At 46.1% G+C, this 27,590-nt stretch overlaps 1 protein-coding gene across 6 annotated transcripts in view; it reads right to left on the bottom strand.

The window, feature by feature from the left end:
- Window positions 1-27,310, bottom strand: part of YEATS2 (YEATS domain containing 2) — a 77,545-nt gene extending 50,235 nt beyond the window's left edge. For 4 of the 6 annotated variants that reach the window (XM_019486137.2, XM_019486139.2, XM_019486140.2 and 1 more), the window contains exons 1-7: window positions 27,249-27,310; window positions 22,335-22,452; window positions 12,564-12,661; window positions 12,364-12,456; window positions 9,097-9,339; window positions 5,409-5,524; window positions 3,694-3,855 (exon numbers count right to left, since the gene is read on the bottom strand). In XM_019486137.2, the coding sequence (XP_019341682.1) occupies window positions 3,694-3,855; window positions 5,409-5,524; window positions 9,097-9,339; window positions 12,364-12,456; window positions 12,564-12,661; window positions 22,335-22,434 (812 nt within the window). In that variant the 5' untranslated portion in view covers window positions 22,435-22,452; window positions 27,249-27,310. Of the gene's footprint in view, window positions 1-3,693; window positions 3,856-5,408; window positions 5,525-9,096; window positions 9,340-12,363; window positions 12,457-12,563; window positions 12,662-22,334; window positions 22,453-23,759; window positions 23,829-23,988; window positions 24,073-27,248 lie in introns of those variants that run through there. The other 2 variants (XM_059730909.1, XM_059730910.1) reach the window with 2 other exon arrangements.
- Between the last annotated feature and the right edge of the window lie 280 nt (window positions 27,311-27,590).

Here is a 27,590-nt window from a genome sequence, read left to right as displayed (position 1 = left end):
GAAGGAAAAAAATTATTCCCTCCCTTTGATAGACACCTGAGGATACATTTACAATTTCCTTAGGTGGGGAGAGGGGAGAAGGGTGTCAAAATGGTGAAGACTGGACCAGAAGAGACGGACAGAAAGTTGTCGTAAAAAAAAAGGGGGGCTTCATGAAGCCAAGTGGTCAATACCGGTAAAAAAAATAAATAAATAAATATCCCTTTCCACACTGAGTTTCCAAGGCAGAATTTTCAGTCTCCCTCCCCTATAACACATAGTTAACAAAGGAAAAAAAAAGAAAAACACAAGGTTTTTAGAAGGCCGACACCCACAATTTACAATGGAAGATAGTGAAGTAGCACTTCATTGTTGCTAATGTTATTTCCTAAATCCTGGAAAACGCAGGTAAATGTATCTCTATTTAAAATGTGACTCTTTCATTTTTATTTGCTATTACTGTCTTATCATATATTATTATAAAACTTGCTTAAAATATACTTAAAACCAATAGTTCACTGTGAAACAAGGTACATGAAGCACTGAGGGTACTATCAGTCCAAATGGCCATGTAAAAAAAAATGGCTGAGATTTAGCTAGAAAGAAAAAAACTGAACTAAAGAGGTCAAACCAGGAAATACACAGCATTATTAACAGATACTGAAAATAAGGAAAGGCACAGCTAGCAAAAGAGAATGGACAGTTGTAGAGTAGTCTAACAGTTGTGCAATATAAGAGCACAGTACTCTCCTTTATGATACCACTGTACCTGGATACTCCCTGACCCTTATAATACCTGAAAGAACATGGCTGCCTCTGAGAAATTTTCCCTACCATATTATCTTTCTGTGACTGAAATTTGTAATCCAAATCTTAAACTTGGCAAAGCTCAACAGCTGAAGCCCTAAATGAAACATCTAGCAACTCTCTCCCCTAGCAGATAGATTTGAGGTAGACTGTATAGAGATTTGGAGCTGCCATCAGCATGATGATGATGCACAATGCCATCTCTTTTTTCATCCAATCCAGGTCCTGCAGTCTCAGTCTTTATTTAGTGTCTGGCTACAGATGGGGATTGGATATAGTTGAAGCACTTGAAGCTGAAACCAGACAAGGCAGAAGTGATGGTGGTCGTTGGCAGATTTCATTACCTGGGTGCAATTCAAGGTGCTATTTTTTGACCCACATGGCTACAAACTGGGCCCTACAAATCTAAGGAACTGCCTACATGTTTCATTACACTCTGTAAGGTCAGCCAAGAGCAACCTCTTCCAAGTAACGTCTGTATGTATAGGCAGAGGGAGAAAAAATTATTTAGGTGAGGAGGGCAAGGGGGCTGAGCTCGTACATCCCCCCCTAACCATCACGTAAGTTTGTGGGGGAAGGGGGGGGGAGGAAAGGGCCATGGGAGGGAGAGCAGACTGAGGCCCCAGCGGTGAGGGAGGGAGCAGGGCACAGGCAGGAGCTGGAGTGAGTGGGGCCCCAGCCAGGCTGGGTAGTGGGACAAGTGGAGACCTGGGGGGCACATGCTTCCCCGACCTGTGGGAGAGGTGGAGGCAGCTGCGACTGCATGCTGGCCTTTGCTCCCTGCTTTAGCTGTCCCGGGAGCAGCACAATACCACGTGCCTGCCACCACTAGGCGGTGGGACACGTGTAGAGTTGTGCAGCTCTTGGGGCAGCAGGGCTCAAAGCCCAGTGTGCAGCTGCAGTCACCCCCGCCTCATGCAGAGATCGGAAGGGGGGGGGGGGTGCACATGGCCTTCACTTGTCCCACCCCCCAGCCCAGCTGGGGCCCCACTCACTCCAACCCCTGTTCTTGCCTGTGCCCCGCTCCTTCCCTCATCACCGGGGCCTCAGTCTGCGCCCCCCACAGCAGTAAGGGAGGGACGGGGCAGGGGAAGATGCTGTATAGCTGGGGCAGGGTGTAGGACGGAGCTGCGAGCAGCTCATCCTAGGGGCATGGGGGGATTGGCTCCTGCCACTGCATGCATCCCAGGAGGGCACGGGAGACATGTGCCCCAGATCTGAGCATATGGTGGGCAGGCTGCCACTGCAGGCTGGGGCCAGGCAGCAGCAGTGCTTGGAGGGGACTTGGGGGATTACAGCAAACCTTGGGGTGGCTGCAGCCCCACCACCTATATTCCCCCTCCCAGCACCACCACCACCTGCCCCAGCCCCCTCAGTGAGAAGAGCCCAATGCTGCCCCCAGCTTCAGTCCGCAGCGGCAGCCTGGCCTACCCCGCGTGCATATCCGGGGGCACACCTCCCATGCCCTCCCGGGATGCATATAGCAGCAGGAGCTGTGCCCCCCCCACGATGAGCCGTTCGTGGTTCTGTCCTGTGCCAACTGTGCAGCACTTGGCCCTGCCCCAGCCCCACTCCCTTCCTCACTGCTGCATGCGCGCCCCTCCCTACTCCAGTTGCAGCTGCTCAGAGCCCACAGCCCTGTGTCTGGGGGGTGCTAAGCCCCATTAGCCCCAGCCTTCCACCACCTATGTCTGCATGCCAAATTTGTTTGGTGAAAACATGTAGGAAGGTCGTTCTCAGCAGTCATTCCCCAGTTCTGGAACTTCTTCCCCCCCCAGCCTTGCAGTTCATCAGCACCCAAACCTAGACACTTCTGAAAGTGGTGTAAGACCATTTTATTTACTGCATTATCTGGGGAGCTTTCATACTATTTTATTTTAATATATTTAGTCCATTTTTATAATTAATCAAAAATGGCAGCTTACAATAAAAACAGATTTAATTATAAAAATCGAATAAATATATTAAAATAAAATAGTATGAAAGCTCCCCAGATAATGCACCCAAATTTACCCCTATCTACTGACAGCATGTCTAAATAAAATGGTTTGGAAAGGCTGCTGCATTTATCAGTGTTTCTGCAGTGACAAGATAGCCAGGGTGACATGGAATTCATTCCCCAAAGCAAAGTAAATAGTTAAACCCAGGAACAGACATCAGTATGAAGAGACATTTGACAGACAAAGCTCCTTCCTCAAACACACACAGCTTTAAACCAGAGGTGTTAAGCTCATCTGGTCCCACATGCCAGATGAGAGGTACAGAGCCCATTCATGGGCCAGATCAGGCCCAGAGATCACCTCCTGCCCACATGCCTGATCCAGCACTGGCAGCACTCACCCAGGCTGATCCGGGACGCTGGCCTGAGTGGGTATTATACATCCTGGACACTGTGCAGGGGGATGGTCCAGCACATCAAGAAGTGTAGCATAAATGGATAGATTATGGGGCTCCACAGGCTGCATACAGCCTGTGGGGGGAGATATTTAATACACCTGCTTTATATAAACAGGAATTTTAAAAGATACTGGTAAACTGACTTTCTAGGTGACACTATTTTCACATCGGACTAGGTGGAAGAGAATGCCTATTTAAAGTAACAGAAGTATAACAGGCAGTAAGACAAACAAGGTAGTAAATATAGCAGATACAGCAAGCTGTATCGCTAATATGAAACACAGTATTTAAAAAATTTCCCCACCAGGAAAATCTCTCTAAGCAAGCTGGTGTTTCTGGCCAGGTAATATTTAGCATGTGCTGAAAATACCTTGAAAATTAGCTACAATTAAGCCAAATCAGATGTTAAGCAAGATTCCCAGAGAGATCCCATAAAAAGGAGCTAACTTTCTGACAATCTCAGTATTTCAAAGCTTGATAAGCTCAAACTCTCAAGTGATTCTTTTTTACCTGACTTCCACCAGATCATTGGGTTTATAACTGGGATGAAGAAAGAACCAAACTTTCTTGACAAAATGATTTATGCTGGGTTCTCTCCGAGAGCCTCTTACATACACCATCCATTTATGGGTTGACTGATCATTCTCCTCTCTCTTGTCAGGAGGAATGTACCTGGCAGAAAGCAAAATAAATAAATAAATAAAAATTAAACATACAGAAGATTTTGCTCTTTTCAATCCATTTTGGAAAGGTATGTTGAGTTACTGGAACTGTATGGCTAATCTGTTGTACATTTTGGGGTCATCTTAATTCTATCTTCCAACAGTTCAATCAAACCTAGCAAACCCCTTACCCTCCAGAAAAGTATGTGAAGGGCTTTTAATAATCTTGCTTTATGTGTATTTTTCTGGTGTCCTTGCTCATTTGCTACTGTTTGGAGTGAAGCAGCTTCTCATTCATTTCTTTCTTTAAGCCTTACTTCCACTTTTAAATATTTATCTTATTGTGGCACCAGCAAGAGAATTTTCCTATTAAGCCCCTTCGTTAAGTTTTGAAAATACCGATCACCTTGAAAAATATTTTGTAACCACCAGACTGGAACTTTGGCATCATAAATACCTAAAGATTGAATGTGAATGAACTAATTACAATAAATTATACTGGGCAAAGTTTAGCTCTGAATTCAGATTGTAGGGGTGCCTTTGAGACCTATCAAACAGCATTAGCACACAAGCTGATACTTCCTACTCCAAGGGAAGGGGAAAAACCTGATTTGAGAATAACGCTATAGTTCAATGGCCAGAAGGAGAGCTAATCAAAGACTTGCAGAATGAAGAACTTCTTTATTTTCTTTTTAAATGCATCCTTTACCCTTTCATTTCAACGTTTTAAAATGTTCCATTCTGGGGGAAAGGGGGAAACTACAAAAACTTCAAATAAACTTCTTTGATGTTTTCCTAATGTTCTACATGTTATTTCCCATAATGAGGTGGGTTTAGCTTCTTTCCTACCATACTGCCAATTTTTGACGAGTTTGCAAACAAGTGTTCTGACTTGTTGAAGTGTTCACGACTATGTCTTTCTGTTTATTACCCTACCACAGCCAGAACCAAGTTCCACTGGTGCTGGGATATGCCTGCACTGGGCTTATTCACAGAGTTTGTTCACATTATGTTTGGCCATGCCCAATAACACGGGACTCAAACTGAAAAAAATACTGATTAAAATAAAAAAAAAAAAAAAAACTTAGCAAAAATGTTGCCAGGAACTCTGCCTGATCAGGCACAAAATGATTTTTCATTTGCTTTTACCTTCATTCAACAGATTCTGTAATATAACCAAGCAATTAAAAAATATATAACTATGCCCACAATTGGAACGACCCGGCAGCTGATCATTACCATCTGGGATTCTTCCATTTATGCTTCAGAGCTTGCCAGGGCTACCTACCAACTCTCAATATCCCTTCTTCCCCAAACCACTTCCCATCTTATTCACAACTGGCATGACTCCTACTTTTACTGCCACAAAGGGCCCTAATCCTGCACAAGCCCTTGGCCGCCACATATTGCTGAGACCCAGCAGGGACAGGATTAAAGATACTAGTACAACTCTTGATTGAAGAGTCCACCCTTGTTTCATGACCCTACAGCAATTGCTTGTTGTTCCCCAAATTTAACTCAAACTCAACTTGACAGCTAGGAGCTACACCCTTGGATACTAACTTGGAGACATTGCCAACAACTATTGTTTTCTTCACAAAGAGCCGCGACGTCTCCTCACTTGACAGACCAGCATTTCGCTGCCCTGCTTTCTGAGTGCTCAAAACACCGGAAGTGTCCTGAAGGAAAAATAAAAAAAATAAAAATTTACTTGGATGCTGATTTGGTTGGTGCTAGAAAGTAAGGTACTGTTTAAAACCCAGTCCATCCAATGAAAGACCAATCACAACATTCCCAGAACACAGACATTTAAATTATTAAATGTACACATTTAAACAATTCATCTATAACAAACGTTGTAGGGCAATGCTTAGTTTGGGTTGTCTGCCAGGGAATGGAACTTGGGTGACAACTTTCAAAAGTGACTTATGATTTTAGGTGCCCCGTTTAAAAGAGACTTGATTTTCAGAAATCATTGTGTACATGCTGCCTGAAAACCAAGTCCCTAAACAGCATCTGAAGTTATGCGCCCAAAATCTTTAGCTGCCTTTGGGAGTTGGCCCTGTTTTCTTAAAGCCAAATTTTGCCCTCTGCTGCTCGTCACCTGTGACTTCAGTGGCAGCACCAGGCCTGTTTGGTGGCAGAATCTAGCTCCTACCCAGAGAGAATGAAGGACAACAAGATGCTGCCAGCATCCGAAATCAGTGAATCCATAACAATCACCTGGTATAATAAAAACCAATGTAAGTGACCCTGTAGCACAATCTCTCTGATTAAATGAAGGACCAGTCCACGTGGTGAAGTAATTATGTAATCTGGTACAAAACAAAGACGTGTCATTTGCAAGGACTACATATATTTTTCTGGGCTCTGACAGACTGAAATCACTGTCCTGAGACTACACCAGGACCTTCAGTAGCCTGAAAATACACTGGGTCAGCAATGAAAATGGCGTTTTTGTGTGCTGGTAGTTTATAGAACAACAGATCAGGTCCAGATTTGGATCCAGGGTCAGGCCAGAAAGCAACGGACACAATGCAAACTCCTTCCTGCCACTCAGCAGTGCTCCAAGGCAGAATGAAGCCTCTCCTGATAGATTTTTCTACTCTACAAACTTTGCCAGGACACAACCACATCAGCCAGAGGCGTGATGAGAAATGATCCCAAGAGACACAGCTGTGCCAACTAAAGTCCCAGGGTTTTACCGGCGTAGCCAAGTCCATGCTAGAAACCCTCCGACAATGCAGCATGCCAGTAGAGAACTCCCAGTGAGGACACAGCCTTGGCAAGACACTCTAGTCTCCAATGTATGTTCCTGAACATCAGTGAAGTTGTATTACATGTCTGATGCAGAATACTGGCTATTTCCATCAAATGTTACTGAACAGTTGCTAAGCTGCAGAACCAGTTGCCTACAATGGGTTCTTTGTAGGGCTGCTCGAAACAGCTGTGTTTTGATTTGGTTTCGGATTCGGTTGTTTCGGATCACTGTCCTGTTTCGTTTCAGCTGAATGTGTTTTGGAGATTCTGCTTTGCCGAATCTTCTCCAAATTGGTTTCGAATGGGTTCCAAGGGAAGCTTCGCACAGCCCTACCCAGCCAGGCAGGGGTTGGGGCTGGGGGCTGCAGGGCCCCAGTGGGGAGGAGGATGGGGCCCATGGGTGGCTCATCCGGGGGAGAGCTGCTGCCCTCTGTGCCGGCGAGGAGATCCCCACGTGGATCTCTGATCCCTGTCACGCCAGGTTGCGGGGCAGGGAAGCAGCACAGAGCGGCAAGCAAGCTTACTGGTCCCTGCTGTCTGACTCAGCTCCATAGGGAGCAGAGATCCATGTCAGGGTCTCTTCATTGCTGCTGCCCGCCCCTGGATCTCTGTTGCCTGCGGAGCCAGGTCGCATGGCAGGGACCAGCACTGCCCTGCCATGCAACCTGGCTCCACAGGGAGCAGAGATCTGCGCCTCGGTCTCCTTGCTGGCGCTGCCCTCCCTGTGCAGCTCTGCATCGCTGGGGCAGCGCAGGGCAGGCAGCGGTGGCGAGGAGACCCCCGGCATGGTTCACTGCTCCCTGCAAAGCTGAGCTGTATGGCAGGGCAGCAGGGTACAGCTGTTTCCCTGCATGCCTGGCTCCAAAACTCCAAAATCTTCCAAAACATTTAGGATGCCTTGTTTCATTTTGGAGATGTTTCTGAACCTTCCATTTCAATTCAGATTCAGTGTTTCGGGTGCCAAAACGGCCCGAAACACCTCCGAAATGTAACAGCTACTGAAACTTCGCACAGCCCTAGTCCTTTCCCTCCTGACAGATTAAAGAGGTTTTACTGCAACAGTAACAACTAATGATACTCCTATTTCCCCGTGGTACATGGACAGTTTTTTTTATTAGTGTTTTCTAGAAGATCAAAGCAATTTTCTATTAGACATGGCTTTGTCAAAGTAGTACTCAGCAATGGTTAGGACTGGAGTCTTTACTCCTAGGCCCTGTAGGTAGCATTCTCAGCTGGGCAAATGGCTCACTAAGGGGCTTTAAATAAGAATGCCTTTGTGTAAAGGGAGTTCAGTATTAAGTGCTGCCTGCCTCACAGACTCGCTGTAAGGCCTGGTTCATATGTTTGTAAAAGAGATGCGTGTTCCTAAAATAATGAGTACCACTGACTCTTCATGAATACAAGCCTGGGAACCTGAAAGGGAATGGATTACTTTCTTTGGAACAAGTGAAGAGAGTAAGTTCTACCCTGCAGACAGAGGAAAAACCTACCATGTGAAACTGCTTATGACTTTCCTGTGGGTCCAGTTACGCACAGACAAGAGGGAAGGAGGACTGCTAAGTAGGGCTGTTTACAGTAAAGAAGCTATTTTTCTGGAGGAGAAAGGACTATTTATACTCTTGCTCAGAGAAGAGTGTATGTTAATTTTCAACCCTTTCTGTTCTGTACATCAGAGGTAAGGGAGCTAAAGACAGGGTACAAGTTTGTGTCTCCTATGAGAATGAGGGATTTCTATCGTCCTATTTCTGAGGGAAGAGGGGTTCATATGTTTCAACATCCTCAGGATGATCTAACCAATGACAATAAACTTGCCAGTTGGCATGTTGTTCCTAGGGACAGTGAGCAGGCCAAGCCCAGATACAGCAATTGTGAAAACTTCACCTACTGTAAGTAATGCAAATGCAACTTTTTGGGGATATAAAACCAGGCCACAGTACTAGTAACAGACCAATTCAAAATGGCAAGGTTCCCAGTGGGTCAGTAGAAAGCTACAAACTTAATGATTTCCCTAAAATTTTGCTGGGAAATACAAACTGCTACACAGGGCTTGTCTTTGCTTTCTTTGTTACAAATGAAGCATTAACTTTACCATGGTGTTGATTCTAACCAGAGTTAGCTGCTCCATCAGGAAGCACTAACAACACAATTACTATGTAGCTCCAGAATTTTCCAGTCTGACTACTCTGTTTTGAGAGAGTACCTCCAGCGGCCTTAACTGGAGTGAAGAGAACTCAAGTTACTTCCATAGCAAAGACAGCTAGGACAAGATAGATAGCTGGGCAAGTCTGAAATACTGGCTGAAAGCAATGGAATGAGTTGCTAGTTGAAGGGCAGCTAGAAGTCTGGAGAGCTTGGTGAAGAAACACACATACCTCAGAGCCAAGAGAATTTCCACTGGTAGGTGGGTAAGAAGTCCTGTGATCACAAGAGCCTTCAACCTTTTCTCCCACCCTCTTTAAACATTGCCACCATTGCTCAAGCTTTATTTTACCCGTCCAGTGCCTCTATTTGGTCTCTGATCCAGGTTATTCGTCAATCGTTCTTCCACATCTAGACTGCCATTGTCTTTGTCCAGAAGGAAATCAGTGTGTTGAGATAGCGAGTCACTTTCTGAGTGATTGGCAGATGGAGTATCTGATCCCTGGTTAGCAGGAGAGGATGATCTGGATGGTGATTCCAAGAACTTCTTGATTGAAGGATGATTAAAAACCATAGAGTCACATGTCTTGGTTCCCTGCAATAAAAGAGCCCAGGAAGATCTGTTAATTTTTCCAGAACAGAAAAAATTGGGTCTATCTATGCCAGAAAAGGAAGAGCAAAATATCAGTGCACAGAAATAAACAACTCAAGAGCAAAGCACGCCTCTCCAAAGATTGTTCTAGGGAGATGGGCCCAAAACATTGCCAATTCCAATGCTTCAGCCTCCCTGATCCTGGAAATCTATTTGACTTTGGAACTGAAGCCTGCAACATATGCAGATTACTTCGCAGGCTGCCGCTAAATGAAAAAACAAAAATGTTTCCTTTTGCTTGCAAGCACATACATTCTCACAGTATGAGCAAGAGCATCACACTGCATAAGTTGCCTGATTCTTGCTGGTAGACAGGGAGTTTAAGTGCACTAGCTCAAGAGTCAGCAATGTTTTTGAGCCGAGTGCCAAAAACACCAGCAACCTCAACTGGTAAGATGTTGGCGTACCAGGGGCAGATGGCAGGGGTGGTGTGAGGTGCCTGATCCTTGTTGTGGCAGCTCAGCCCTGCCCCCTTCCCTGCCAATTGCCCAGAGATGTGCATGCCAAGCAAAATGTCTTCATGCGTCACACTCCGGCACCCATCCCAGGGGTTGCCTACCCCTGCACTAGCCTCTTAGTCGTGGTATTACACTTGGGGCTTTATAAAGGCCTAAGAGACAAGCTGCATCCATCAGTGCCCTGCCTGTTCACAAAAATTAAGCAGAGGGTCAAGAATAATGTGATTACAAATGCCTGCAAGGCATACCAAACCTGATATATTACATCTAACCTTATGTCTTTCTTAACATAGGGCCTCTGTGGGTGACCTGTAAAAAATCAAAATAAAAAGCTAAAACATGGGACTTCCCATGCATAATGAGGCCTAAGAGGTCTGCTTGTTTTTAAACTTATAGATATCAACAAATATGCATATCTATGTATTTAAGTTTCACCAAAGAAGTTTCCTTAAGAAAGACAGGGAATGGATGCAACTTCTCTCGGCCTTGAACCGAAGAGGCTGGAGTTGGGGAGTTGGAATCTCTGGCCTGGGATTTCCAAAAGTGCTTCTGACAATTCCACTGCTGATAACAAACTTTCTTCCCAACAGTTTATGAGGCATTTGGATTTAAAACGCTGTTAAAGTAAACAAACAATTAGTCTGTCGGGAATATTTTCCCCTTCCTTGATTCTGAGTTTTGGTTTCTTCAGTACTTTGCAATATAATAATCTTACTAGGCTTTCAGAAATTATTCATGAAAAATAGGGTAGAAAAGATTTTAACCTCTACTGTAAACCCCCCCAAATACCCAAACAGAACTGATTTTAAATCCTTTGCACCAAAGGAGGAAAAAAATCTACATCCTGTTTTGTTTTCCTTTAACCCTGGAAAAGAACACTTTATTTCTAATGTGAATGGAAAAGGTAATAAATACTTTAATCTACTAGTACTGTATTAAGTTCATTTGCTAAGAAAAGTTGTTTGTTTTCATATTATAAATAGATTATAAATGTATTATAAATGTTAAGCACAGCTGCCTGGGAACTTGCAGGCATTTAAACTGCAAGAGTCACTTTACTAGAAGTGAAAGTAAAACTGTGATAGGTAGCAATAAAACCAAATTAATATTAACTACATTTTAAAACAAGTGGCTAAATGGCAATGATCATAAAAAATACAAGCAACTTAGCCAGCATGGGAATTAGACCCTTGGAGAGGGTGTCAAATAAAAACACACCTTGACTTTATTACCAGGAACAGACTCATAAAACCTAAAGCACAAAACCACTAGGGAAATGTCTGTAGTTTTTTTAGCCAATTATGAGCAAGAATATTTTTTTAAAAGAATGTTGTACTTGTGATGTGTAAGAGTCTCAGCAAGCAAAAGCAAACTCTACATGATGAAGTGCAATGTATAAGCTCTTTGCTATTATTATGCCTTACTATGGTACAAGAGGGAGTGCTTAGAAAGATCAGAAGCCAGGTCAGTTGTCAAACATAGACAATCAACACCCCCCCCCCCCCCCCCCAGGGAAATAGATACACTCCTCCCTTTACCACCAAACTCCTTCTTCATGCCAGTTCTTCAACATGCATTTGGGGAGGCAAGAAAGCAAGCTAAAGGTTTTTAAAAGCCTCTTGGAGATCACAAAAGAACAGCAGCGCAACAAAAGCAACCTCACTGGATCTAACCATGCATCTGGGAATCACAGAGGCAGGGCAAGACCAGGGCTTTCAGCTGACAGCCCTGCATTTTGTAGTATTATTTGAAACAGTAAGCAGATCTGAGACAAAAGTGTCCAAAAACCCCAAAACTGGTAACCTCAAGGTGAAATGCAAAGCAAAAGTGAATCTGCAATTAATCCCAGGAATTTAGTCCAAACACTCTCACTGATTAGCCACAGGGACTTAGCATACAGTAGTAAGTATCAGTTTCTGATTTTTCCCCTTTTGAAGCCTCTGTGGTACTTCCTGGTTCACTGCAGACATTCTTTAAAGCCATGAATGCAGTGCAAATGAAAGGACAGTTTAGGGTTCAGGCACTGAGACAGAGAAGATATGCATTTTTCCTTCCAGTTTGACCACACACTTCCTCTGTAATTCAGGACATGTCACTAAATCTCTTTGTTGCCTGCATTCCTCCCTTGTAAAATGGAAGATAATGATACTACTCCAAAGAATGCCACAAGGACACATTTATTAACAGTGTGACATGAGCTATGCTCACACACTGCTGGTGAACACTGCAGAAGTCAGTTACTTCAGGTAATATAATAGAAGGTAGCCACCTTAGGAGACCCTTTTAACTGTTTATAATTCGTCTGGGCCAAATGCCTCTGCAGCCTGGTCAGTAATAGCACATATATCTGTGTACAACTCAGTTTTCATTTTTCCATTGCAGTTCAGATTGCAAGCTTTCTACCCCTGTGTACTTCAAAAGCAAAACACAAAAACTGATCAACTGATGAATTTATGCTCTCTACCTTGGCAAATATTCTCAAGTCTCATTATTCCAAAGTAATTTTTACCTCTCCTGCTTTAAGAAGACCAGCAGATGCATAATAGTTAGCCACAATGCAGGCACGCAGCTTATCCATCATTCTTCTTGCCTCAATCAGGCGCTATAAAAAGAAAGATACTGTATTATAAAGTACAGCAACAGCAGCACTTTCCAATACTCCTTGATGCAAACAGATGTTAACTGCTTTTAAGAACATGACCTTTGTACCTGATCTATGACTTCAATTTCATGTTCCTTATTCTTCATTTCAACAGAAAACTGCTCTTTAATAATTGTCTCAATCTTCTGCACAGCAGCATCTCGAGCTGTTCAAAGACATACATGCAAATAAAAAGAGAAGGAAGGTTTCAGAGGCAAATATTTCTAAATGAAACAATTGGAGGAATATAAAAAGAAAGAAAAGTAAAATGCAGAGGTCCTGGACTGAGGCCAAGAAGTTGGAAAGCCTCCATACCAATCTATTTTACTTCTTTTTGGCACCAAATCAAAATTTGCCTATAAAATGAAAAAGCCTGTCAGCTGAGTTGTACAGAAGTTTTTTTGTTTGTTTTTTAAAACATTGAGCCTGCAGACTCATCAGCAGAAGCAGGAAAGTGGTAGAAATACACGGGCTACTTTCTGTCATTTTTACCCAAAGCTATACAATACTGCAAAAAGAGCCGTGGCAAGAGAAGACTGCATCTTACAATACAAAGGGAAGTACATACATTTTTTCTATTCTCTTAGGCTGTCTATGCTTTAATGAGAATTACATCACACTAGTGTGGCATCTCATTAGTAAAGCACAGCCCTAAAGCAGATGTTGAGCTCTGTTACGAAGCTGGGTTTACAACAAGTTAAATACACTCGTATGAATTTCCTTAACATAGGTAGGACTATGTTTCTGGGGAATAATTTCATTCATATTCTTGCAGGGAGCAACATAACAGTAGACAAGTATCAGGGTCCCTTCTCTGGCCTAAAAACCATACAACTTACAACATATCCACAACATGCCTTTTAAACCAAGTGAAAGTATCAAGAGGTCCCTTCACTCTCCTGAAATATAAAATAAAAGGCTTGTCACTGCTACCAGGAGATGAGAGAAAGGCTTAGATCTTTTTTAAAGATAATCTCTTTTCACAGATATACCCAGAAGGATAGGCAACAGATTCAGAGTCTGTTTGGATCTAGCAAGATTAAATCTAGAATATTGTCATCCAATACAAAGCACCTTCCCATACTCCCTTGAAGCATGGAATAAGCAAGGGTGGATTACTTTAAAGTGATTACTTTTAATCATGAATTAAACTATTGAGCAAGAATCTCAGATTTAAATAACCAATTTTAATCTTGTCTTGCATTTAAGATTTTTAACTATTTTCTTAAAGAAAAATTGATTTGCACTGGTTGACCATTAGCACCTGTTGATAAAATATAGTATTAGACTGAAGTTAGACCTTATTTTTGCTAGTGGGAGGACACACTACACCTGTGCACATTTGTTTAAATAGTTATAATTTAACATATATTTATTTAGATTTATAACCTTTACATTATATTAAAATATATCACTTGTCATTTTCTAATTCTTACTCAGTCCTCTCAAACTCTATCTGGATGGAAACTACAATTCAATTAAAATGCATAAAAACAGGATTTTAAAAACGTTATTCTCTAATTAAGTGACCTTCAATGTGCTATATACATAAAAAAGAAAGGTAAGTTTATCTAAACAAATTTTATGTTTAAAACTGATTTAGTGAACATTAGAGGTGCACCGATATATTGGTTGTCTATCAGATCAGCACTGATAAAAGGGAAATTTACATTATTGGCTATTGGCTTTTTTTTTTTTTTTTTTTTTTTTGACTGTTGTCACCAATAATGTTCTTCAATAATTATGCCTTCTGGCTGGGGCCCAGGGATGCCTGGGTTCCCTCTCACCTGCCAGGCCAGGGCAGGGTCCTTACTCTGGCAGGGAACCTGGCCCAGAGACCACCCAGCCCTGGGCAGCCTCAGGCTCAGGCACCTGCCCCCAGGCTGGGGTAGAAGGGCAGGGGCTGCAACTGGCATGGGCATGTTTATATGTGCTCCAGGAGTGAGTGTGAGTGTGTGTGTGGTGACACTAACTAAAACAGCTCCAAAAGCAACTCTAGTTAAAGTGCCTCCATGTCTCCTGTATCAGCATCCCTACTTAGAAATGGAGGTGGGGAGGTGCTTGAACTGAAGCTTGTTTGATGAGCTTTAGTTTAAACACCCCCACCACAATTTTTAAGCACAAGGACTCTGATGCACAAAACTCTGAAGTCTGCTGGAGCACAGTACATTAATCAAGTCTGCTGGAGTGTGAATTAGTCTGCTTGACATGCTGTAACTCCAGCGCATCAAAGCAGCCTTGCTGCTCATGTATATTAGGCACCTCTGAGGCACTGTATCCAGAACAGTGGGGCCAGGTGCAGGTGAGGTGGCAGAGGGCCTACAGCAAACAGATTTATGCTACCCTGTGTTGCACCATGTGACAGGGTGGGTTCGATTTAAATCAAATCAATTTAAATCACAATTAAAAACACTGGTCAGGAAGCCTTGATTTAATCACTGTTTTCAACAAAAAGCACTTTCTTTTTGTTTGGTATTCTCTATTCATTTAACTTCTTGAAACTTTGCATTTTTAGAGAGAGGGAAGGGCTTGCCTGTGCATACACAAAATTGCAGAGAGACAATAGGGCTGATGGGTGGTTAATCAGATCCATTATCTCTCATCTCCATATACTGCTGTTAACAAGGATTTTATCTCTGGAGACACAAATCCAGTTTGAGAACTGAAACTAAACATCACAGAGATGCATAATGGGATCTGCTAGACCAGGCAAAATACAGCCCACAGGCCAGATGAGGCCCGCGAGGCCATTCTATCTGGCCCACAGGGCCCCTAAAAAATTTAGAAAATGAATATTGATCTGTCCTTGGTAGGTAAGGGGAAGGGGCGGGGGGAAGGGTGGGGGAGGACCCTGAGGAAAGGCTGAGCCCAGTGAAAAGCGATCCCTCGCCTGCCCCATGGCCAGCACTCCCTGCTGCAGCTGCTTACAGCCCGCGCGGGGCTGTCCTGAGCAGGCACAGGCTGCCGCAGACAGGCTGTGAGTGGCTGCAGTGTGGGGCACTGGGTGGGGGAGGAGCCACTTTTCCCCGCGCTCAGCACCAGCTTGTAACTTGCCCCTGCTGCCAGTCTGGGCCCTGCGCCGGTTCCAGGCTCGCCCACCAGGGCTAACCTGCGGCAGCAGCAGCTGTTGCCCCCTGGCCTGCCATGCACAGAGGCAGCGGTGGCAAACGCTGCCTGGCATGGCAAGCGGGGGGGGGGGGGGGGAGCAGGTGGCCGCAGCTGCTGCCATGGTACGCAGCCCTGACAGGGAACCCGAAACCAGTGGGCCCCAGGCCGGGTTACAAGCTGGTGCTAAGCACAGGGAAAAGCAGCCCCTTGCCCACCCCATGCCTGAAGCCCTGCGCTGCAGCCTCTCACAGCCCACGTGGGGCTGCCTGTGCCCGCTCAGGACAGCCCTGCGTAGGCTGCGAGTGGCTGCAGCAGGGAGCACTAACCACGGGGCGGGCAAGGGGCCGCTTTTCCCGGAGCTCAGCACCAGCTCCTTCCCTGCCAGTGAGCACAGGGTCAGGGCTGCACACTGCCCCCTCGCCTGTACCGTGGGGCTGGGGGCACACTGGGAGTAAGCAGGTGCACAGGGCCCACACTGGCATCCCAGGGCCAGCACCAGTGGGGCCCAGAGCAGGGAAGCAGGAGTACAGGGTCCCAGCCAGCGGGGGCTCTATGGAGCCAGGCCAGCTCCCCGCTCTCCCTGCTGGTGCAGCCCATCCCAGCTCCACAGACCCCTCCCAAACTGTGCCCCGCTCTGGGCCCCACCAGTGCTGGCCCTGGAACACTGGTCCCAAGATAGTGACCAGGGGGCGGGGCACCTGTCAAGGGGTGTGGCTACCCATGCAGCCCTTGATAGCTTGTCAAAACTGGGTAAGTGGTCTTCCGCCAGAAATAATTGCCTGCCCCCGTTCTAGATTGAGTTCCACTGGGTAGAGTGTTTTTCTTTAATCTTTACCAGTCTGTACAGGAGCCCCTGGGAACCCCATAAGATTGGGCCCCTAATATAGTCCTTGGCCAGATATGACCGGTTTATAAAATTTTTCTAAAAAGATTCCATGAATATATGGTCTCACATAGTATATAATTAGAAGTTATAATCCCCATTCTATGATGATATCTTTGAGTTTTAGCATACGTTAAATTAAAACTACCTTTATTTAAGTTTATTTTTTAAAAAGCTCTTAACAAAAAATACAATTACATAAAAAAATCTGATTTAAATTTAAAAAATCCAATTTTTTTTTTTTAAATTCTGATATTTATCCACCCTGCTGCGCAATCCCTACCAGCTGTAAATATGTCCCAAAGAAGCACAATATGGAATTATTTTAAAGTGTCTGGAAAAAACAACAGAATAGCTGATTGCAAAGTATGTGCTGCAAATATTTTATGTGGAGGCAACACTAGTAAATATTTCAACACAACGAACTTAATACAGCACCTCAAGACGTGCCATGCTACTGAATACAATGATTTCCTAAAGATGACTACAGAGAAGAAAGAAACAGGGCAGGAAAAACCTGTGCCAAAGCAACTATCATTATGTGAAGTGGGGGTGCACTGATCAAGATTTTCTTGGCTAATACCAATAGCTGATTATTAACCAGCCATATCAACCAATACCAATCTGATTGCCGACATGCAGCCCAGAAGCTTGGAGAGCAGCGTCCGGCCTCTAAGTATGGTGGGGGGCAGGGAAGGGTCATGGAGGAGGGCAGATCAAGACCACCCCCACGGTGAGGGAGGAGTGGGGCGATTGGATAAAAAAATCGTTAGGCACTTCAAACACTCTCTGTTGGCCTAGTCTCATCTTCAAGGGATGCATACTGAGCTCTGAATACTTTCCAAGAGGTTACAGCAGGATGTATAGACAAGGTGGAACAGTACTTACTACAATGCTACAAAACCGTTTGGAGCAGAAACGTGTGCTTGGAGCGCATACAGCTGACTATGAAATCCCTGCAACTCTCACTGTACATCAGTGGGGGGCTGATGGAAAAAGTAGTGATAGTCGTAGCACCTTCTGAAGAACTAGCACATGAATTGAATTCATCCTCAGCCTCTGCTTCTGATGTCATCCCATCCGTTGTGGCTTTAAAAAGGCTTTTGAGCAAAGTTACAGATTTAGATCACAGAATTAAAACTATGAAAGTTACTTTGCTGGAAGCTGTGAAAACATGCTTTGCTGAAACTGAATCAGAACCTCTCTATGGCACTGCAATGCTACTGGACCCAAGATACAAGGACAGATACTTTACTGATAATCAGAGGCGACGTGTAGGCAGGTCATGCAGGTGCGTGTGCACCCCGAGCGTGGTGGTGCACCCCTTATCAAAAGATGCCACTGATACTGTAGGCAGCGTCTGCGGGTGGTTTGCCACTTGCCACCCTGCTGCTGACACTGTGTGCAGTGGCAGCACCGAGTGTGTAGATGGCAGTAAGGGTAGCTGCCGTTTGCAAGCTCCCTGCACCACTGCATGCCAGGTTGGGGGGGTGCTGTCAGCTGGCTGCACACAAAGCTGGTGGCGTGGAGAAGCGGTGATACTTGGGTGCAGGAAAGTGGTGCCTGGTGGTGACACAGAGTGTATAGATGGTGGTGGCAGCCACGTGCAAGCACCCTGTGCTGCTGGCTCTGCGTCTGGCTGGCTGTCAGCACCACCACTGCTGCCCCCGCCTGCATCTGGAAGGGGTACCCACCAGAAGGGGTAACCTGCTTTAAGAAGTTTGAAAACCCCTGCCATATCATATCAGCACTGATATATGGAAAATCGACAGTATGAGCAATCAGGTTTTTTCAGCTGATGTGGCTGATAATGTCACTGATAAATGTCCCCATGCATGTGTGCAGCCACAGTACAGCATGCAGGTGGCCAGGAGCACAGCTCAGCAGTATCCAGCTCGTAAGTCTGTTGTGGGGGAAGGGACAGGGGTGGGAAAGGGAACAGGCGTGGGGTGGGGTAAGATGGAGGCCCCCATGGTGAGGGAAGGAGGGGGGCTCAGTCTGCCCAGCTGGATGGGGCATGGGACAGAGCTGCAAGCTGATCATCTGGGGGGCGCAAGGAGGGGGGCTGGCTCCCACTGCTGTGCACACCCCTGGGGGAGACATTGTGTGTGGTGGGGGGGAAGTTTGTCCCAGGATCTGTGCGCAAGGTGAGGGTGTGTGGGGCTGCGGCTGTGCCAGGCTCCTCCTAGTGGCAGGGCCAGGCTGGGAGGCAGGCTATGGGGGGGTCTATGGTGAATTTTGGGGTGACTGCAGCCTCCACCCATATATTTAAATAGAAACATAATTTAGAAAAATAATAGTTAACTTATCATATACTCTGAGCTAGGTACCTTTTCCCAAATAAACTCTCCAAATGTGTATCAGATGCACACTCTGATTTGCTCTTTTACCAAGGGGTAAAATGAAGATACTGAGATACCACTATTACCTTGCAGTCATTTTCCTTTTACACACACAAGCTAGTAGCACGTTTTCCATATCAGCATTGGCTTGAAACATTCCTCTTCCTTTAAGTTACTTCCATTTTACCAGCCATGTTTAACCCATCTGAATTTTTACCAAGTTTTTATTTAGTAGGAATTCTAATCTCGAAAGTATCCTCTGGGAAACACCTCTCAGACCATACATTAATACTGTGGTGTCTCAGTGGCTGACAGCAGCAGAGAAAACAAACCTCAGGTAGTAACCTCACCACTTTGAAATACTCAACTCATAACTGAGTCTAGCTATTTCACATCATGCAAACTTGATTTTTTTGATTTGCTGGAGCAAAGGAACATCTAATGCCATTCTAACAGTATTAAAGCAACCAGAGATATGTCAAACTCTCTCTGGTACCACACAGCTAGGGATAGTAATTGCTGTAATTAATACACACATTTTTACCCAAAATTTAACCCTCCAAATTGGGGGGGGGGGGAGAAGGGTGTCTTAAGCAGGGAAGTTGATGTTTTTCTGTCCAGTATAGCAACAGAAGAATTTCCATTCAAGCAGGCTGAGGGGAGCAAATTCAATGGCTCAATTTACTTAATTCCTGCTAGTTGCTCTTCACTCAACAGGTGTTACTCTCCCTTTTAATGGTCTTGATGTTCCATTAATCAAGGCATCTTCTTTTCAACAATTCTGTTGAAGACTTTGCAATTTAGCTACTCCTGGTCTCTCTTATTTCACAACCATACAGACTGTTTTAAGCAAATCCTAGATCTGCTCCTGGAAATCAATCTCCAGTAACATCTAGTTTCAGCTTTTGACTGAATAACCATGAGCTGCTGATAATTAAGCTGTGAAAGGGTTAAAACTGTAGCTTTTCCCTGACCATGAAAGGAAGGGAGAGTGAACTAAAGATTAGCTTCTGCCTCTACCTAGCCATGAGTCTTTTTTTCAATTTTCTTTATGCTTCCTTTCCAAAAAGGAAAGTGTGTGTCTTATTTGGGAGGTGTGGTATGCAAGAAAATACAGTATACACTTCAACAGCAGTTCCCTAAAATGGGAGCGAGTACCCTTCCAACTGCACTAGGCCTATAAAAAGTTTTATTTTTATATATTTCCAGTCAAAAGTATATATTATTTATGTATTTCCAGTGCCAATATACATTCCCAATAAAAAAAAAAAAAATGTTAAATTGTGATTACGGTGGAGAGGTATATACGAGACATTTAAGAATAATAATATCTATGTTTCTTTTATCCATTATTACATAGACTAAAATCTCTGCTATCTGACATTTAACTGTGTGGCCAGCTGGATGCAGAGGGGGTGGGGGAAAGGCTGTACATGGCAGTGCCCACTGCCACCCACCACCCTGCACTATCGCTGCTCCGCATGCAGCCACTGCCACATCTCCCCTCCCTCGCTTCGCATTACCTGAAAGCCCCTGCCAGGGGTTTTCAGATAACTGGAATTTTTACAGAACCAGCAATCCCCTCACTCTGGGGATATCCGCCGGATAACAGAGATTTTACTGTATTCTCTCCCTTCTGGTGCCACCTACAGGCTATTTTGGTAGAACGGGTGCACTTAGTGAACTCTTGCGCCAGAAATTGGATCCCTTTTAAATCCTTGCTAGAAATAAGAAATTACCAAAATTTGGAAAAGAAAGTACAATCTAAGCAACGTTTTTATTCTAGCAGCCACGATCCTGTCAGATCCATAAGAAAATTAGCTAACTGTTCAGATTTGTGTTCGAAGGAAACGAAAAGTGACAAATCACGTAAAAACACAGAATGTACTACCTGCTCTGCCTATTTAACTTTAAACTCCTCCTGAAATAATCTCTAAATAGACTTTTCAGGCTTGAATATCACAGTAAAATGCGAGCTCAGAAGAGTAACTCTTGATATAAAGGCTAGGCTGATCTTTCATTAACCCAAGTTCCAGGAGAGTACTAACTAGTTTTTGCAAAGCCTCAAACAAGATGAAATGTTCTCCTTGAAACTGAAAGTAAAAGCTGTCAGGCATGAGGGAATCTGAATCTGTTACAGAAAACGTGGTTGTCTTAATCTCCTTGGAGCTACATCAGCCCACAACTTCTTGGCCTACACACATCAGCCCAGAACTCTCTTTTTGCTGCAGGTTCCATATGGAATAGTCTGATTCCTCAGCATGGCTACAGCAGGGTATCTGCTTGCCTTTCTGGAGGAGAAAAAATAGCTGCGTTCAAGTTAAGCAACTACAGCTGAAAGCCCAGCTTCATCTCCCCTCCTCCCATTCACCCCAGACCTAGGATCAGGACTTTCCAATGCCCTTTACTTGGGAATTGGTTACAGTTTAACTAGGTTGGGTTTAAAAACAGATTTTGGTTAGGTCAGTGCAAAAAAACCCTGCTGGGGATAGTCTTAAATTGTCAGCATCTGACAGACACCAATTGCTTATAAAATTAAGCAAAGGCAAGGCAAGCCAGGTTTAAATCTAAGAGGGCTCACTAAAGAGTTTGCACCTATTTAAGTACATTTTAAAGTATTCTTCAATTAACTTTGTTGTTAACCAGGCCCGAGAGGTACCACACATACTGAAGTTCAGATTCAGGCATGCCCAACAGCTTTCCAACAGGCACATGGTCATCATCCGCCTAGTGTTCTGACCTGTTGTTTTGCTCAAGGTCTATATCTTCCTACATAAGCTGCTTAACAGAGGAGGTCACACCTCTCCGCTTCACTTCCATGGAACCCCTCCAATCTCCCTTCTTTCCCCCTGGCAGTTCAATGCTGCTATGAACTAAGTTCCAGAAGTTGCCCAGCCCATTTCCTGCCTTATGGGCAAGAAACTGACACTGGTTTGCTGACATAACTCCTCAACTTGTTGCTGGATCTTGGTCAACAGGCCAGCTCCCAGTTGGTACATCTCCTGTGATGCAAAATGAAAACTCATTCATCCAGCTTCTCTCTCTCTCTCTAGTCCCCATTCTATATTTTCATCCAATTTAACTCACAACCAGCACCATCAATATACCTCCGTTTCCACACCTCTCTGGTACACTGCTTCTCTTTTTCCAGCTTCACTTCACTTCTCCTTCCCATACTTACATTTACCTTTTCTTTCTTCCCTTTCCTAAGACTCTGTCCTCTGAACTCTGCGAACAACTTTCTCTGCCCAGAACTGGTTTACTAACTAGCAGTATCCCTGCTTTAACAGGTGGCCATTTTTTTCCTTGCTTGTCCCTTCACCTTTAAGCTCCCCTTTGGTCCTTATGTACAGATTCTGCACTTTCTCTATCTGCTGCCTTATCTTTCTCCTCCTGGCTTACACCCAAGTTCTTCAGCTCAGTTAGTACAGCCCAATGCAATTTCACTAGACACAATATCTCGAAAGTTTTATCTTCAGTCAGATTCAGGCACAAACCATTCCTACCTGACCGTTCAGCTGCTTTGTGACGTTTACTTGGATGCGCAACTGAAATCTCCTCATAGTCAGGGTCCTTCTCCTCAATCACTCTCTTGATTCCAGACATGCTGGCGTTACTGCTTCACTGAGAATGGAAATACAAAAAAATTAATGTCAGAATTACTCAGAGAGATACTAACACTTTAGGGCTCACATGACGTAAGAGAAGAAGACCAACTCATAAGAGGAAAGCTATACCTTGAATGACTACTACTCCTATTACATTGTACTATGAAAGTGTTCAGTGATGCTAACTCAAGTGGCTCCCCTTCTGAACTTTGGCACATGTTATCATTAGATCCAGAAGTTTAATTCTACCTCCAGCTTTGTTCCTCTTCACAAAACTACATAGTGGTGCCTTTTTAAAAGTGAATCAAGGGCTGAAACGGAAGGCCAGAAAGAGGAAATGATCTGTCCTATCACTAAAGACCAGTGCAAGCTGACCTGCAAATGTGGAAGTGTTCCTTCTAGGTAAGAGAAGACACGTGTGCAGGGAAACCTAAAGTTCATGCTTTTTCCGCTCCCCCCAGTCCCCTTTTCCAAACTCTGCTGACAAAGTACCAGGTGTCATGGATTTGCAATAGGGATGCCCTATGAATCAGGAGTCTGAAATACGTGACTGCCTCTCTCTCCCCATCACACCATACTTTGATCATGACTACTTGAAAGGAGACTCCACATTCTGTTTCCAGCCCTCAGCAGTGTCAGGATACCTCAAGGCTTAGCAAATATACAAATGTTGTTTTGTCAACACTTAACTCTGGGGAGACTAAGATTCATATCTGCCCAAGAGTCAGTTGGCAAAACACCATTACCTAATCACGAGTGATTTCAGCCAGGGCACCACAGCCTTAAGAGACTTTCAAGGGTGCAGTGCAATGATAGCACAGTTAGGTCTGCAACCACGGCTCACAAGATAAATCCAGAGATTTCAAAGGGGAATCCACAGCGATGAAACACACTCTGACCCAGCATGGTCTTTGTGAGGTCTCTGCAACAGAAGCATTGCTAGAGCATTTGTCAGCAGTCACAAAACAAGCAAGAGCAAAGAGCTGACACCTCCGGAGGGCTGCTAACGAGCAACGCCCGTCTGAGCAGCGCTGCTGGGGGCTCTGCTAGCCTGCCACAGGCACAGATTCGTTTCTGAACCGGGGAGACACATCCTGGAGCAGCTGGGCCCAAACGAGATGCGCAGAGGCCCGCCACTAGGAAAGGGAAGGGACATGGCAGGGGAGGCCCAACGTAGGCGACACGGAAAGAAAAGCGCTGCTATTAGGCCTCCGCACCCGTCCCCGTGGGCGCCGACCAGCGTGGCGCCAGCTCAGCCCCGCGCGGCCGCCCCGGGCCGGCGCCGGCCCCACCTGTGGAGCCCAGAGCCACAGCCAGGCCCACCTGCCCGCCAGGGACAGGCGCGTGGTGCGGAGTGGGGGCCGCCCAGGCAGGCGGGGCTTTGTCTGCCACCAGCCCGCGCCCGTGCGGCCCTTCTCGAGGCGGCGGGGGCGGGGCGGGGCGGGGCGGGGCGCGGCGGCCCCGGGGCTCCCCGCCAGCCGCGCCCGCACGTGACCGGCCCGAGTCCCCGCGCCCACGTGCTCCCGGCCCGGCCCGGCCCGGCCCCGCTCACCGCGCCCCGCCCGCCCGCCGGCCCGGGCCGCCGCCGCCATCAGCCGGCCCTGCCCGCTGCCCGTCACGGCCGGGGGCGGCGCCGCGCAGGCGGACAGCGGCGGCGGGGCGGGCCCGAGCGCAACGGCGCCGCCTGGCGGGCTCGCGCCGCTGGCCGAGGGGGGCGGGAGCCGCTGGCCGCGCCGGCTGCAGTGTCCCCGGGTCGGGGCCGGGTCCAGCGTTGCCCGCCCGCCCGACCGCCGCCAGCACCGCGGGCCCCGCTAACGACAGGGCACGTTCAGCCAAGGGCTTGCCCTTGTGCTTAGCTGCAAGGCCTCGGAGATGCCCGCTGGAAAGGCTCCGCTCTCTGCGGAGAGTCCCACTGCAGCCCTCGGGCTGTTCCCTCAGAGGCACCGGGTGTCGGCTACAGCCCGGGGCGGGGACGTGGCCTGGGCTGTGCCAGGGCTCCTGTGGGGCCCCAGGCTGGAGGGGCTCGTCCTGCTGCCCCCTCCCCCCCCTCCTCCCCGACTGGTCAGAGCTGGGGCGGGCAGGAGTCTGACCCCACGGTCGGACAGGGATGGACGGCAGGTGGGGGTTGCTTTCCTTCCTCACAGTGGCCACAAGTAGGGGGTGCACATGGGTGCACCCCCTATGAAAAGGCTGGTGGTGTCTGCAGGGGGTCAGCAATCGTGACTGGCCCCTGCCAGCGGTGTCTGTGGGTGGTCATCAACCCCTGGGCAGTGCTCACCACCTACAGCAGCATCTGCAGGAGCTCCCCACTTACTGCCGCGGGGCTCCCACCGCGGTGCCCCCCGCAGCGGGAGCATAGCCCTCTACCTGGGAGCTCCTGAGCACATACTGAGGTTTCAGGTGGGTAGGACACAGGGTGCCGTGGTTCCCTGCTTTACCTGTGGCAGGTTAGGGTATTAGGTCCGTGTTGCACCTCAGTTGGTTAGATGGAGAGTTTAGATTATGGTTGTATGGGATGGTTTGGACAGGGATGACCCTGCCTCAGGCAGGGGGTTGGACTAGATGACCTTCCAGCCCTGCTTCTTCAGGATTTTGCCTCATGGCTTTTCAAGTCTGAAACAGACCCAAAAAATAAACCAGCTCAGCCACTCCGTTCCTACACTTTGAGGCCTTATTTTGCCTCTTGCGCTGTTCTTTCCCCTTAGCTCTACCTTCAAGCAGTCCATGGCCGCCTGCTTATACTGAGGTTTTCCTGACCTGCATATGACTTTTTGCCCTGTACCACCACCCACCTCTATTGCTCCTACAGTTCATCACAAATGTACACGTTTTGAGTAGAGTTACCACAGAAAATAACACTTCCCTATTCTGGAGGTTACCTTGAAACTGAAGAAAGCATTTCTTTACTTGTTCTGCAAACATGTACAACATGAGTTTTAGGTCTTGAGAGACTGTTTCAGCGTGAAAGGGGAACAGAGGGATTGAGGTCATGGAGGTCAGCTGGTTAACTGATAGCAGGGGATTTTTTTCTCTAAGGATCAGCAACACAGTAGATTGGACTCCTATGGAACTTGGTATGTTTGACATAAGGTTGATAACTTATTTAAGGTTTTTTGTACAGGGGGAGGAGTTGGAATTGCCCAGTAGAATGAAGATATTTACTGAAAAAAATGTAGGTGGTGTACCCCAGAACTGACCAGAGTAGCTAGTCTATGGTCCTATACCACAAGCTCATCACAAAATGAAAATGTATACCTTTCCCCTTGCCCCATGCTGCACTTTGAAGACAGGAGGAGCTCCCACAAACATCTGCAAAACTGCTGCAAAAACTCTTCAGTCACAGCTGCAGTGCTGTGACTCCTCAGCAGAAAAGGAAAAGCCTCCTTCTATTACTTATGAGCCCCTTGTATGCCAGCAATATCCATTTGCTGTGCCCATGAGACAGGGCTCTCTTTATTCCATGTTTATGCTGTGCCTTGCATAATAGTGCCAAGATCTATGATTAAGGCACTACACCACACTATAAATATGAAGTAACTGACACAAGCTGTGTCCCTGCTGTATCTTTTAGCTTCCTAGCACATCTATTTATTCTGGTTTATGCTAGGAAAAATATTCATGTCATGGTGTACACACCAGATTAGATGCACTGAAATTTTCATTTTGGAATTTCATTGGGTTATGATTGATATCAGTGTTTCTGAAACAAAAATACATAAACAGACGGTTTACTAATTACCAGAGGTAATCTGGATCTGCTGCCCATAACTGAAGGCTTGTTTTGCATCATATCCACACCCTTATTTTAAAGTTTCTCACATGGATGTGGTGTACCATTATGGGAAAGGGGCACGCTTGAAAAAGACTGGTAAAGAGAAGTATTTTATACCAAGAATAATATCCTCCAAGATCAGATAAGTAAATTATATTATTATTAAAGAAAAAAACCTCAAAGCAATGTCAAATAATCTTGAGTTTCCAGTCAAGCAATATTTTTTTTCTTTTTTCCAGCATCAGAAATAGTAACCGAGAAGAGGCTAGATGAACACTCTTCTTAGAAGAGTACTCTTTCCTGCTATGGCAGGGGGTCGGACTTGATGATCTGCTCAAGTCCCTTCCGACCCTACCAACTATGAAACTATAAGAGCAGTGTGATCAAGGTACCACATAAAAAAAGCCACACAGGAAACAGTAGAACCTTGCAATTTCACACACTATAATCTGCAAAAGTCGCACTGTTAGCTTGCTACAGAAGCCATTTTCCTCATTGTTCCAGCGAGCTCATATTACAAAAATTCTTTCCTTGCAAAAACTACATATTTACTCAAATATGACAAGATCCCCCCCATCCGCATGCAAAAGAAACCTCTTGTCTTATATTACAAAGCAAGGGGGAGGGGAGGGGGCAGGCAGCTGCTGCAGCTCCGACTGGCCCTGAGCCTATGTCAGTCCCACAGCAGCTCCCTGCCCCCCTTCCGCTTCCTCTCTACTCCCCTTCTCCTCCCCTCACTCCCTTCCTTCCGCTATCAGGCATAGCTGGGCTCTGGCTGCAGCTGGGGTCTCTCCCAGGCACAGGGCACATAGAAAGTCTTTCCCCTGCCCAGCAGCACACATGCACTGCTGTGTTGCCTGCCTGGCCAATCAGCAGCACTGGTACTACTGCATGGCCAGGCAAGGGCTGAGCTTCCAAGCACTGTGGCCTCCATGGCTAAGTACAGACAGTCAAAAAGCCTGAGGCTGAATCGATTCAGTCTTTGCAGGTTAGTCTAAGATTCAGATATTAAATTGAAACACAAGTGAACAGACATTTACCTTTGATTCAGGAAGTGCCACATGCTTGTAGTGGCTCAGTCCAGAAGCCCAGAGCTACTAGAGCATGGCTGTCTGGCTGTGTGTTCACTTCCTTTTCCTGCTGCCCCCGAGGTCTCTGGGATTTGCAGTCCAAAATCAAAGCAGCAGGACTCTGCAGGGTGCTCATCACTTCCTCTTCATGCTTCCAGGTAACTCTGAGGTACTTGGGAGGGGAATTTCATCCCCCTCTCTGGCCCCAGGCCCCAGCTGGGGCTTGCCTGGGGAGGGGCAGTCCCATCCCCTCTGCAGACTAGGCTACAGCCCCAGCCAGGCTTCCCCCCACCCTCTTATATGGTGGCTATC

The sequence above is a fragment of the Alligator mississippiensis genome, chromosome 7 (genome assembly GCF_030867095.1).
Source record: "Alligator mississippiensis isolate rAllMis1 chromosome 7, rAllMis1, whole genome shotgun sequence".
NCBI lineage: Eukaryota > Metazoa > Chordata > Crocodylia > Alligatoridae > Alligator > Alligator mississippiensis.
Note: the sequence above shows the minus strand (reverse complement) of the source record. Positions and strands in the feature narration are given on the sequence as shown.